A 13,887-nucleotide genomic window follows, 5' to 3' on the forward strand; every position below is an offset into this window, starting at 1 on the left:
GGCTAGGCCACAGAAGGTTCCTCTCCAGGACTTCAACCATACAGCACAGTCTGGAGGATGTTCAGGGCTTTGGTGACAAATATGGGTGGAGGAAACTTCTAGGAAGATTTCCATTTTAGACAAGTAAAGAGTGAGATGTCTGTCAGGCATTCAAGTAGAACTTTGAGTAGAGTTGAATATGAACCTGTAGTTCAGGAGGGTGATCTGTGTTTCAAGTATAAATCTGAAAGTCAGTATTTATATGGTATTTCTGTTTCAGATCTCGCTCTGGCCGGAAGCACTGCCCTGTGATGATTCCCCCTTTCATTTCTGGTTTTTCCTGTCATACTTTGGCCTTCTCTCCCCAACCCATCAGTCAGCCAAGGAAAAGAAGGTCATACTTTGGCCTTCTCTCCCCAACCCATCAGTTCAGCCAAGGACAATTGTGTGAGACACAATTGATTTGGAGATACAGGGTGAGATGGCTACCCTCCTACTGCTAGGACCCACTTTTTTTCCCCAACTAGAAAAAGAAGCATCAGGGCAGAGGAGGAGTTAAAAATGGGAGGAGGATCAATGAGAGCTTTCCTGTTGAGTAGGTCATGGAGACCTGATTTCCCACCAGATTGAGTTCTAGGGATGGGGATCATTTGACACACCTACTCCCAATAAACACAGATAGCTTTGTTAGATATAAGAACAGAGGATACTTATGCCCCCTCTTCTGGGTTGCGCCCTAGGAGGCAGCAAGACAGTAAAAAAAGGTATGTGATATATCTTGTAGATACGACCTGAAAAATATCCCAGAATTCTCTGAGCCCTGGTGGGCCCAGAACAACCAGAGTATTTTCAATGCACACAGGTGTGTCACTATAAAACAGGCTGGATTCATTAGAATGCTTGTGTATCTAAGTAATTAAAAAAAAACCAATTCAAAACAATAAGTGGATTGTATTGGCTCCGTAGTAAAAGTTACAGGTGGGAGTGATTTGACCAGATACTGGCTCCATTGCTGTTTTCTTATGGGTGTTGGCTTTGTCCTCAGGCTGGCTTCCTTCCTAATGGCAAAAATGACTCTTTCAGTTCTAGATCTCACATCTGCCTATTTAGAAAGGGAACTTCTTTCTCTAACCATGGAAAAATAGTTCTGGACTTCAGTTTGCACCAGCCTCAGTCACATACTTACCCCTAAAAGAACCACTGTGATTAAGGACTTGTCATCCAGGCAAGAGGGATGGGGTTATGCCTGGGCCATTTGGGATCCACCAGTGTCACTGGTTGGGAGGGGCAGTGGTTTATGTCAGTTCCACCCCAATCACACTATATAATGGGGAGGGATCACATGGATCTTGGAGCAGCAACCAATAATGTCAACCATTTAGATAGAGATAGACATACTCCTAAAAGGGCTTATGGACAGAAGTAAGGGCCTGCTCAGTAGCAACTTGGCGACAGTTGGTCAGGAACCAAAAAGGGGTGATAGACATCTCAGCAGATATCAGAATCTGTGATAGTGACCAAGAGCTAGATTCCTTGCCCATCATGTCCTTGACACCCTGGTATTATTGACTCTATGGAACTTATGTACCATTGTGGAGAAAGAGGGGCACCTAGCAATGACTAAAATTGAGTTTCCACTACCTTAGCTTCATGAGAACTTGAAGTAGATAGTAAAATATAGAAAGTAAGGTTGTGTTTCCTACTCATCTGAGTTTAAGGGCTAAGACTCATAACTGCTATGTCAGTTAACATTCTGGCCTGAGATAAATTCTAAGAAATACGGGTTCATACAAGATGAAAGAGTCCTTCCGCAAATTTGTCTATTGAAATTCTGCTTGTCTTCAAGGCTTAATTTTCTATGTGAAGACTTCCCGAACCAGAGGTCCTCCTCTATTCTGTGCTTTACTTTTATACATTTTGTTATGGAACATCTTTGGAAGGCTTGAGGCTCTGTTTGATGTGGGCCTCTGGTCTTAAAGGCATCATATGCAGAATGTGGTATCTGTCGGACAACAGTATGGTGGTTGCCAGGGGAGGGGGTGGGGGAGATGCAGGAGGTTAAATAGGGGATAAAAGGTGAGGGAAGGCGACTTGACTTTGGGTGGTGAGTGCACAATACAGTACACAGATGATGTGTTGTACAATTGTACTCCTGAAACCGGTGTAATTTTGTTAACCAGTGTCACTCCAGTAACTTCAATTAAAATGAGAAAAAAGAATATAGTATCTGAGAGCTTTCTGGAAATAGCTCTATCTGTTTTTGATATTTCTGATGTCCAGATATTTCTGGAAATATCTGCAACAGACATCTGTTGTTTTGTTTTTGCCATATGGCTTTTAAAAGAGTTAATTATTCTAAAAATATCTTGCAGACTATCCTGTAGACTAAGAGCCAGAAAAAAAGTGCTTTCTTTGTGGGTTAGTTGAGGAGCTCTTTCAGGATAGGTGTAGTCTCACCGGCATCAGCATCGTGCCCCAAAGGTGGTGATTTCCCATGCCAATACCTTTGATGTTTTTACTTTCTAGTTTCCTGATCTGAGCTCTGTGAGACAGAAAAAAAACCCCCGTCCACTCGCGGAGGTGAGGGTCTACCCAAAAGCAAACCCATTACCATTGGAAGAAAAGCCAAAGGCTGAATTTTGAGCATGCCTCAGATGTGAATAGAAAATTTTGTTCTGCTCTATGGTTTTTGTAGGTCCATAGACCATCGTTAGTAGATTTAGCAAAATTGCAGATTGTGCATTGCTTTTTCTGTGAATTAGGTGAAATTATATTTCTTTTGTGCAACAAAACCAAGGGTTTAAAATTTGGACAATGAAAAGCAAAACAAAACAGGCTTTTATGACCTGACATGTTTTCAAATATAAAACCCAAGTGTTGGGAAAAGATAGGGAAAAGCTACATATGTCTAAGAGCCAGAAAGAACGGTAGGAAAAGCAGTGATATTTTTATTTATTCAGAGTGAGCAATGGGTTTACACAGTGCAGGAAAGAAATTACGTAAGGCAGGGTGGATTTAGTTCCAGTAGGAAGGAGCGGTCCTATATCTTTCTGACAGGTGTTGTGTGTGGGCATGTGTGTGTGAGAGTGAGGGGGAATAGGTGGTGGGTGCATGAGAAATGAAAGACGGGAAATAATACTTACTAGCTACCATATTCCAGTTCCAGATACTACTGAGAACTTTACATTATCTCACTTAATCTATACAACTATTGTATGAAGTAGCTATTCCTTTCTTTGTTTAAAAAATTTTTGAATTTACTGAGGTGACATTTGTTTGCAAAACCTCACAGGTTTCAAGTGTACAACTTAACAAAACATTTTTTGAGTACTGCATGCGCCCACCACCCAAAGCAGTCTCTTTTGGTCCTCTTGTCCCCACTTTGCCCACCTTCCCCTCTCCCCAGTCCCCCTTTCCCTCTGGCTATCACCACACTGTTGTCTGTGTCTATGTGTCTTTTTGCTAAGACCTTCCCCTTCTTTCATCCAGTTTCCCCTCCCCCACCCCTCTGACAGCTGACAGTCTGTTTCATGTGTCCATGCCAAAAATGAGCCTCAGAGAGATGAGTCCAAAGTACACAAGAGATGTGAACTTTGGCTATGGGACAAGATTCAAACAAGGCTGCATGTCTCCAGAACTCATTCATCTCATTTCGTCACATTACACTGCCTCTTGAAGTATCCACATTATATTTTCAGGAGGCAAAATATAAGGAAGCAAGAACAAACAAGTTTAGAAAACAAAGGGGTGTGACTCAGTCCTTCATTTTCTTAAACCTGAAAAGGCCTGAGACAACTGCTCAGGGATGATGAAACAAAGCTGTTTTTAGGTACATTATGTTCTATATTAATTATTATTTTTGATTTTATTAAAAAGTTGAAGAATTTCAACTTTGTTAAAAGAAAGCTTACAGATAAGATAGCAACACATGATCAAGTCTATTTTTTCTAAGACGCAGATATGGACAAAAAAGTGGCCACATGCTAAACCTGACAGGCTCAGTGGAGGCTTGCATAGCAGGCCCTACAAATGAAGAGACCAAAAGTAAGCACACAGGACGGGGGGAAGATAAAAATTCCTAACTAAAAGCAAGTCATGGTGGATAGTAATGTCCTAGGTCTTTAGCTTCCTTGACAAAGGTCACTTGTTACCTTAACTGAGCTTGTCTATTGTCTTTTTGAATCTAAGATAACATACGGTGGACTGTCAGATAATCCCCTTTTTTCCGGACCCCTCAGAGTACACCTACTGCAACAGAGCACAAGATCACAGGAGCCTTCGTTGTTATGTTGTTCCCTGCATACCATCTCTACGTGCTGTAAATGTTGTTAACTGTTAACCGTTCTAACCCAGCAATGTAAAAGAAGTATGTGTCTCTGTTTTGTTCTTTATCCAGTCTCAGAGGTGTCCATGTTTTGCTTTCTTCCGCCTCCCTAATTTACCACCAATGAGTTTTATGTAACTCTCTTACACCTTTTCCTTTGGGTCTAATGTATAAAATAAAGTGTAAAACTGCCTTTCTCTGGAGCGTGTTCTCAATGCTTTGATTTTGCTTCCCAGCAATTGTCATTAGTTTGGCTCAAATAAACTAATAAAAATTATCTATAACTTTGTATGTTTCTTATGTTGACATAGGCCTGTGGTAAACTGATTTTAGCTTCTAGCTGATTAAAAATGATCATATTATATAATTAAGAGAAAAAGGGTATAACAATCTGATTAATATGAACCTAGTTTCATATTTCTTAAAAAAGTACTCTCTCTGTCTGTTAAGATCTTGTTAAAATTGGCTCAAACACTCATTCTATGAATTGAAAAAAAGTCCAATGTTCTTAAAAGTTTCTTCAGATTCCTGAGACTCAGGGCGACCTTTAGTTTTAAACTCCTGCTTTCTCCAACAGTGATTATTCCGATATCCAAAGCATGTCACTCTTCTGTTCACACTGACTCAGATGTGAAATTCAGCTATTTCACCTAATTTCCACAAAAAACAAGTTACAAGGCACATAAGTGCTGTGTGTTCAGCAGACTGTATTAAAGGTTTATGGACATGGAGACATTTACATTAAAGTAATGTAAATAGTTTTACATTTAACTTCAATTCTAAGACATGCAACTTTTCACATTTTAATATCTCTGAAGTAAAACTGCACCTTATAATTGAAGATATCCCATAGTTTAGTTGGCAATGTCTTCTTTTTCTTAGTGGTACATAAAGTAATGGTATATTTTACAATCAATAGCATCTTAAATTCAATAAAAAGAAGATTCTACTTCTCTAGTTTTAAAAAGTCCTCTGGTAATTTCTACTACTTAAGCTCTACCTTCTTGCCATGGTGGCTTGATCCAGGCTGGTGTCACTTTGCTTCAGCCCACTTCTGATTCTAGCACTTAAGTGCTGCAGACAGCTCCATACCAGCTCATGCTAACAATATTACCTTGAGTGTACTGTGTTATTTTTCTCTTTGCTGCAGATAAATCTGCCTGGCCAAGCATAACACAGAATCAGCTCAGAATGACCCTATCTTTTTTTTTTTTTTTTTTTAACAAAACAATAGAGCAAAACTGAAAGTCCTGCAGGTGAAGCTTGCGCAGAGGAGAGAACTTTGACCCCTAGTTGCTCCTAGAACAAAAGTCTTGCCCTCCCTGCCCCAGAGAACTAAAAGAGTTGAATATAACCTGATGTTGAACACAAGAACCCCTTCATAGGTGATGGGTCCTTGCCCAGGAAGATCTGGTGCTAACGCCCCTTCACTGTAAATGACCAAGCTCAAAGGTTCTCCAAATAAAACCTGCCCACCAGCAATTCCACCTACCTGTTCTCCCAGCCCCTTAAAAACCTGCCTGAACCCTGGAAAAGGGAGTTTGGGCTTCTGAGCATTAGCTTCCCATTCTCCTGGGTGGCACCATTCATAATGAAATTGCCAATCTTTCTCCACTACAATTCTCAGTGTCTGGTGTTTGACTCTACTAGTGCTGGGTGAACAAACTCCTTCTGTTTGGTAACACAAACATAGCTCAGGAGTGTGGGGCTAGGGACAATGTTCAATTAATGGGTGTCAGGAGCTGGTGGGTAAGTGTTCTTGCTTCCCTTGCTCCAGGGGGATGATTTGGGGGCATTCTTTATGCTTCTCAGGAGGTTCTGGACAAATCGGGCCCACAGTGACAGCCTTGATAACATACCTTGTACTAGGTTTTGCACCTTCCCTTTCTCACTCTCCTGGCTTCTCACTCCTGCTCTCCGGGATCACCTCTCAAACAAAGGACCTGCACACAAATCCTTGTTTCAGACTCTGGTGTGGTTTGATTGATTGACTGATTGTTTTTGATTTTTTGATGGGAGCAACTCAAGCTAGAACTCCTTTTGTGCTTTCCCTTCTCAGAGCCCCGTCTTTCTAATCAGGACCATCAGTTCTTTCCATTTCTTACATCCAGATTCAGCTCCGGCTCTCCCTTTTCATATCCAGGATTTCAACTGCCGCTTTGAAAGGTATACAAGATTTTGTCTAGGACAAGAAGTAAAGGGTGTCTTAATTTTTCAGCCTAAATTCCTATACAAAGAAAAACTATAAGGACCTACACTAAAATGTCAAAAATGGTTGTCTTAAGATAGAAGGGTGGGTGGTTTAATTTTTCTTCTTTTGTTCTGTTAAAAAAAGAGAGGCAATGGTCTCAAATGGAGTCATTTGTGCTAAGCCCATGTCACTACACCAAGACAACACCTAAATTGCAGTTCCAGCATCTCCCAGTCCATCTGGAGTTTCTTGGTCAGCAGTAGTGAGGTCACCCACCTGACAGACCCAAAGAAAGGTGAGGTAACCTGCTTTCTTAGTTTCTGCTCACTCCTGCCTATAGGAACCTCCAGTTTTGTACAGCTTCTCAGAGCTCCTACTTGCTAGATGGGATGGTGCCTGATTCATGAATCACTAAGTTAAGCCAATTGGATACTCAAATTTACTCAATTGAATTTTGTTTTTTAACAGTTCCTTTGTATTTTCTAAAATTTTTATGATGAATATGTCGATTTTGTAGTAGGGAAGAAAAGATAAAAGTTAATATAAAAATTGATCAAACTGACTCTTTTCTTTTTAAAATAACTTTAGGCATAATTTATATACCATAAGTTTGCCCATTTTAAGTATACAATTTAATGGTATTTAGTAAATTTACCTGGTTGTGCAACAATTACCATATCCAGTTTTAGAGCATTTTCTTTTCTCCAAGAAGATCTTTCATATCTGTTTACAATTAATCCCCATTGTCATCACAACCCTAGGCAAACATGAACCCACTTTTCTGCAGATTTTCCTTTTCTAGGCATTTCATATAAATAGAATCATGTAATACATAATCTTTTGTGTTTAGTTTCTTTTATTTAGCATCTTTTTAAAGTTGGTTCACATTATAACAAGTATTTGTATTTTATACTGTTTTACTGGTATTGGTGTTCCATTATGGATATAGCACATTTTGTTTATCTCTTCACCAGCTGATGGGCTCTTTCCACTTTTTGGCTATTAATAATAATGCTGACATGAACATTACTGTATGGATCTTTGTGTGAACATGGTTTATTTCTCTTGAATTGGTATGTAGGAATGGAATTGCTGGCTCATGGGAAAAATTTATATTTAACTTTCTAAGAAACTGAAAATCTTTTCCAAAGTGGCTGCACTTTTTCACACCCCCTGTTTCTTAACATTTTTGCTACTTGTTATTGTCTGTCTTTATGATCATAACCATCCTGGTGGCTAGGAAGTGGTAACTCATTGTGGTTTTAATTTGCATTTCTCCAAGGACTAATGCTGTTCATCTTTTCATGAGCCATATACTTGCTTATGTATATGCTTATGTGCTTATGAGCCATTTGTACATCTTTTTGAGACATGTCTATTCAAATCTTTTGCCTATTTAAAAACTGAATTGTCTGCTTATTGAGTTGTAGAAGTTCTTTGTATATTCTGGATACAATTTTTTTTTTTTTTGGCCATATATGTGATTGACAAACATTTTCTCCAGTCTGTGTCTTGTCTCTTCCTTTTCTTAATGATGTCTTTTGCATGCAAAGTTGTTTCTAAAAAATTTTTAATTTTGAAATAATTAAGGATATAGGAAGTTGCAAAGATAGAGAAGTCCTATGTACCTTTCACTCCCAAATTTTGCATTTTGATTAAGTCCAATTTATCAATTTTTTCTTCTATGGACCACACTTCTTGGTTTGGCCTAAAAAAAATCTTTGCCTAACCCAAGGTCTGTCATGTGGTGCGTGGAGGGAGCGCCGCCGCGCGCAGCTCATCCCTGGACCAGACTGGTCAACAACTGCCGTCGGGGTATGGAGCATGTCGCGGGGAGCTGGGAGCTCCGGGATCTGAGCGTTACCCTCGGGGGCCAGCGGAGGTGGGAGCAGGGACTCTGAACCCTGTAGAGCCTGTCCCAGGGGTGTCACAGATCGGGGGGGGGGGGGGGGGGGCGATAAACAAGAGTCGTTGCAAACACATCTCTGTTTGCCAGGAGAAGGGACATGGCACATCCCCCTAGTGGGGAAGGCCCCCGAGTCCCTTTGGTTCAAAGGCTTTTATTGAAAAGGTTATCAATGGGGCCAGGTAACAGGAATGCACAGGTTATCTCATTACATCCATATGTTAATGTTTACAGAGAATAGGTGATGCTTTGAAGAAAACAAGTGGCAGGAACACACCAATTTACATGGGTCCCAGAGGATACTAGTAAACAAGAGAGAAGACTAAACAGGAGAGTGTAAGAAACATAAGAGTGCCCAAGAGTACATGGTTAGGGTCTGTGAATAATGTAAATTTCCTTCCCAGCAAGAGCTGGCTAGAGCTTCCCAGGAAAAAACAAAGCATACTTTAAAGAATTTACTTTTAGGTCTGATTTCCCTGGGAACTGCCAGATCTGGTTTAGGACTGTCTCTGGTATTGTTTTGAGCCTGAGTCAGGTGAGGGGAGGGAGCCGCCAAGAGACAAGGAGACTGCTTTCAGATAGAATGAGGACTCAGGCCATGTCCAAGCCAAGCTAAGGGGTGCAGGCCTTTTTGCCCTTTCTCAGTGTCCCCCAATTTCTTGTCTGCCTCCCATACCAGCCAATGTCTGGCTTAGGTTGCCCCTTCCATCGAGGGGTCTTACCTGTCATCAATAAGCGACCATTACAAGGGCCAGGGGCAGAGGTTATATCTCCTCAGGGGCCTATTTCTCCAAGGCCTTTCTGATTACTTACAGCCTTGGGGCCCTCCCGCTTGTCAGTGGGGGTTACAGTTTCTGAAACCAGACAAGGTATTTCCCAACAAATGTCTTGACATTTTCTCCTGTTTTATTCTTAAAGTATAATAGCTTTAGTTTACATTAATGTCTCTGATCCATTTTGAATTAATTTTTGTATAGTGTTAGGTAAAGTTTTACGTTCATATTTTTGGAATGTGGATATCCAATTGTCCCGCACCATTTGTTGAAAACCCTCCTCTTTATCTGTCTTTGTCAAAAATCAACTGGCCATAAATGTAAGGATTTATTTCTGTACTCAAAAATCTATTCTATTGATCCATTTATGCTTATGTCAGTACCAAATGGTTCTGAGAATTTATATAAAATTTTAGGACTAGGAAATGAAAGTTTTCCAACTTTGTTCTTTTTCAGAAAGTTTTGGCTATTCTGTGTCTTCTGAATTTTCATGTACATTTTAGGTACAGTTCATCAATTTCTGCAAAAAATCCTGCTGGAACTTTGATGGAGATTGAATCAAATATATAGATCACTTTGGGGAGAGCTGTTGTCTTAACGATGTTGAGTCTTCCAATCAATGAATGTGAAATGTCTCTCCACTTACTTAGATCATATTTAGTTTCCCTCAGCAATGTTTTAAAAATTTTATTTTACCAATTTTGCCCTTATTCGGTTAAATTTATATCTTTTTTAGAACTATTGTGAGTGAAATTAATTGTACATTCTCAAATATAGAAATACAGTTTATTTCCATATATTAATCTTGTATTCTGCAACCTTGCTGATTTTCTTTCATTTTAATTGGGGTTTGTGGGCATGTGCACACATGTGTCTATTCAGATCTTCTACATAAAGAACCATGTTGTCTTCAAATAAGAACAGTTTAACTTCTTTTTTTCTAATCTAGATGCTTTTTCCTTTTCTTATGATTGTACTGGCTAGAACCTCCAGTACATTGAGTAGAAGATGCGAGAGATGACATTCTTGAATTATTTTCTGACCATTAAGTATGATGTTAACAGTAGGTTTTTCACACATGCCCTTTATCACATTGAGAAAGTTCTCTTTCAAGTTTGTTGAGAATTTTTACTATGAATTTGCTTTTGTCAGATGCTTTTCTGAATCTACTGGGATGATTGTGTGGTTTTTATCCTTTATTAATACAATATGTTACATTAATTGATTTTGGAATATTAAGGCATTTGCATTTCTGGATTGAATGCTACTTGCTCAGAGTATATAATCCTTTTTATATGTTGCTAGATTCAGGATCAATCTGAATTTTAAAGATATCTTGACTTTGGAAGAAATGCAGAAATTAGTCAACTGAAGTGGTCTCTTTACAAACTCTTGATGGCATATATTTTTTAATCCTCATCTGAGGATATGTTTATTGATTTTAGTGAGAGAGAAAAGGAGAGGGAGAGAAGTAAACATCAATGTGAGAGAGAAACATTATTTACTTGCCTCCTGTAGACGCCCCAACTGGGGATTGAACCTGCAACCTAAGTATGGGCTTACTTAGCAGCCGGGGAACAAACCTGCATGCTTCTGGTGTATGGGGTGATGCCCTGTCCAACTGAGCCACTCAGACGTGGCAAAATCTCAATGGTTATAATGATATTCTTAACAATTAGAAAATTCAAATATCAATATCTTTCAACATAATCCAAAATATTCAAAACACTTCTATTGAGTATGATCTATGTTCCAATCAACAATGTAGAATGTGTTTTCAAACTATGCACTTTTTTTACATTATGCAAATATTTTATTCATGTGGATAAGGGGGAGTCAATTCAATTTTTTGAAAGCTTATCATTCATTTCTTAGTAGTATCTTTTGAGATGATTGTACATTTTATTTCATCCCTACAATTATAGGTTCAAACTCTCCACAAAACTCAGGAAGTTCAAGCTATACAATTTTAATATCTAGTTCTTGTTTTGAACAGTGAATATTACAGATTCATCTCCATATTCATCGTTCTCTTTCAAAATGAGTTTGAAAAGATCATTCTCCTTTGTACAAGCTAGAAAGTGCCCTTTGTACAATGAAGACTCAAATTTTATCTTATTGCGATGTCCTGGAACACTTCTCATAAAGAATATGATGTCATTTACTTCATCTTTGATATAATCAGGAGGAATCATTTCCTGTAGAGAAAAAATTATTAATTTTTAGTGCTCTAGCAATTAGAATATATGCAGTTTATTTTGAAGTATATTACTGCACAGAACTAAAGAAGTTTGTATTATCATGAGTTAAGATTAAAAAAATCTCTGAGTATAAAAATATTGATCTCTCCCTCTTAATTCCTAATCTCCTTTTCTCCTTGTCCATTTGGCTTTTCCCACCAAGATATGCACATTCAGGTCTAGGTCTCTAGCTTTTCCCAATTTATTAATCTTACAGCTTCCTTCTCTCTTCTCCCCTTGAGTGAAGTTCCTATCTGCTGAAGATGGAGTTGGTTCTAGCAAAGACTACAGCCTTTCTGGGCTAATGTCAGTTCCTGTTTTATCCAGCCATTCAGAACTGAAGACACTGATGCCCTCCACCCACAGGCCTAGGCCAACTCTAGTTTGTGAGCCAACTGTGAGAGAGGCAGAAGTGGCACGAATCTTAGCTGCTTCCTTCCTTCTGTGGAGGCTGGAACTGAAACTTACTGTAAACAGACCCACTACAGCTATTCTGGGGCTAAGTCCTTGATTCCTCTATAACCTTGCCATAGTGGCTTAGTCGGCAGCCTTTGACTTTTCCTTACCAAGCACTCCACTTCCATAGTAGTCCTGAATTTCTATTCTGAAAGTATTCTATTGGCTGGGTTCTGCCCTGAAGGACCAAATTCTTATTTAAAAATTTTTTTTGATTGATTTGAGGGAGAAGGAGAGGAAGGAGGAGGGAGAGACAGAGAAACATTGATTTGTTGTTACACATATTTACACATTCATTGGTTGATTCTTGCATGTGCCCTGACCAGGGACTGAACCCACAACCTTTGTATATTGGGACGATGCTCTAACCAGCTGAGCTACTTGGCCAGGGCAAGGCTAAATTCTGATTTCTGTATCTTTCAGGCACAAAATAGGGTTTTCTCAAGAATGGTGAGATCACTTGAAACTATAATCTTGCTGGTCACCTAACTCACAGTACTGCCTACATTTTTTTTATTTTCGTATCATACCTATTTTCAAGAGGGATTAGAAAATTCAAGGACCAACAAAGGTCTTTTCCATGTTTATTCTGGAACCAGTAGACATTTGAACTTAATTTTGACCCCATGGTAGCAAAAATTCTCATGAACCTAACTAAGGACTGATGGAGAGATCACCAGATCTAAAATATTAATAGCATTCCAGTTTCATTCTACAATACCTGAAAGAAGTTTGGGTACTTCCAAACTTCTCAATCAATTATGGAATTTATAGTCATAAATCTTAACCTTTGCCTTGTTAGAGAGAGACAATCCTGTTAGTTCAAACCTAGCATGAAAAGTTGTAGTTGAAAGTGGGGGTATGGGTAGGCGTTTAAGAAAAGGGGCAAGGAAATCCCAGGGCAGTAGCTTTCCTTGGTTTTGGTGTTGTTTATTCTTAGCCATTATAGGGAAGGTGCACAGTAAATGGATGTGGAAACAGCCTTACATAAAGAAACTTGAGTGCTCCAAGGACTGGGGGATTGTTTACATCAGGAGGGGCTGAATATCAATCCAGGGAAAGTTAGGCTTGACCTAATATCTGGTTTGTTTTCCTTTTTGCCTCCTTCCAAGTTTATTAGCAAGTTTGAAAGAATCTAGACCATGCCTGGATGTATATACAAGAAATAGATATTAACAGCAACTAACTCATTGAAGAAATCTCCGTTGGTGTCATGAAGGTTCTTACCCAAGAAAATAGAGGTAACCATAAGCTCTAGGACTTAATAGCTAGTAATCAACACAGAAAGGTGAGCACATTATGGCAGCCAGTTGTGTTTTATTATCTAGTAGAATTTTGTCTAAATTTATAATCACTGCTAAGATCCTTATTAGTGGGGGAAAAACAAATTAAAGAGCACGAGCTAAAACTAGCCCTTTCTCTCCCTCCCTCCCTTCCTCCAACTAATATATACTGAGTTCCTTTTGGAAGCAGATTTGCTACGAAGCTAATGAAGTTGAAATGTCAGAGCATCCTCACCCCCCACATGCAGAGGTCTCTTCTAAAGAGCCTTCTTTTCTTACTCTAAATAAATTGTCAATTTAACACCTTTGGTAATTTTACATTCTCTTTCTTTAAAAGGCCTGCCCAAATTATGTAAGCTTCAGGATCCCCTGACCCTGGATTTGCCCAAATTCCTACTATATGTCAAGCATTATTTCCATTTCTTTTAACAATCCCCAGATTCTCTCAGTAATAACCCACTTATAGTTCAGGCTTATCCCTGGTTCTGAATCTGCCTCTGCAGCTGAACTAGTTTTCCTTTACTCCACATGGCTTGAGCTTGGCCATCTCCCTCCTTCCCCTCTGATTTTGTTGCTAAGTAACAACATGCTTAATCCTCTCCACCCAGCAGGTCAATCCTCAGGCCTGGAAAGCCATTATGATAACTAAGCTTCCTGCTTGCCAGGACAGAGAATGGGGACTCTAAATTGTCACCCAAAAGGGTGGCACTTTGATTAGGAGGTGATGGCTAAGGG

General features: G+C 39.2%; 1 protein-coding gene across 3 annotated transcripts in view; it reads right to left on the reverse strand.

Annotated features, from left to right (window-relative positions):
- Window positions 1-10,889: 10,889 nt before the first annotated feature.
- IL18 (interleukin 18) overlaps window positions 10,890-13,887 on the reverse strand; it is a 79,501-nt gene continuing 76,503 nt past the window's right edge. For all 3 annotated transcript variants that reach the window (XM_054592427.1, XM_054592430.1, XM_054592429.1), the window contains one exon: window positions 10,890-11,371. In XM_054592427.1, the coding sequence (XP_054448402.1) occupies window positions 11,150-11,371 (222 nt within the window). In that variant the 3' untranslated portion in view covers window positions 10,890-11,149. The remainder of the gene's footprint in view (window positions 11,372-13,887) is intronic.

Source organism: Pteronotus mesoamericanus, unplaced genomic scaffold (assembly GCF_021234165.1).
Source record: "Pteronotus mesoamericanus isolate MK-2021 breed Mesoamerican mustached bat unplaced genomic scaffold, CSHL_Meso_final scaffold_36, whole genome shotgun sequence".
Lineage (NCBI taxonomy): Eukaryota > Metazoa > Chordata > Mammalia > Chiroptera > Mormoopidae > Pteronotus > Pteronotus mesoamericanus.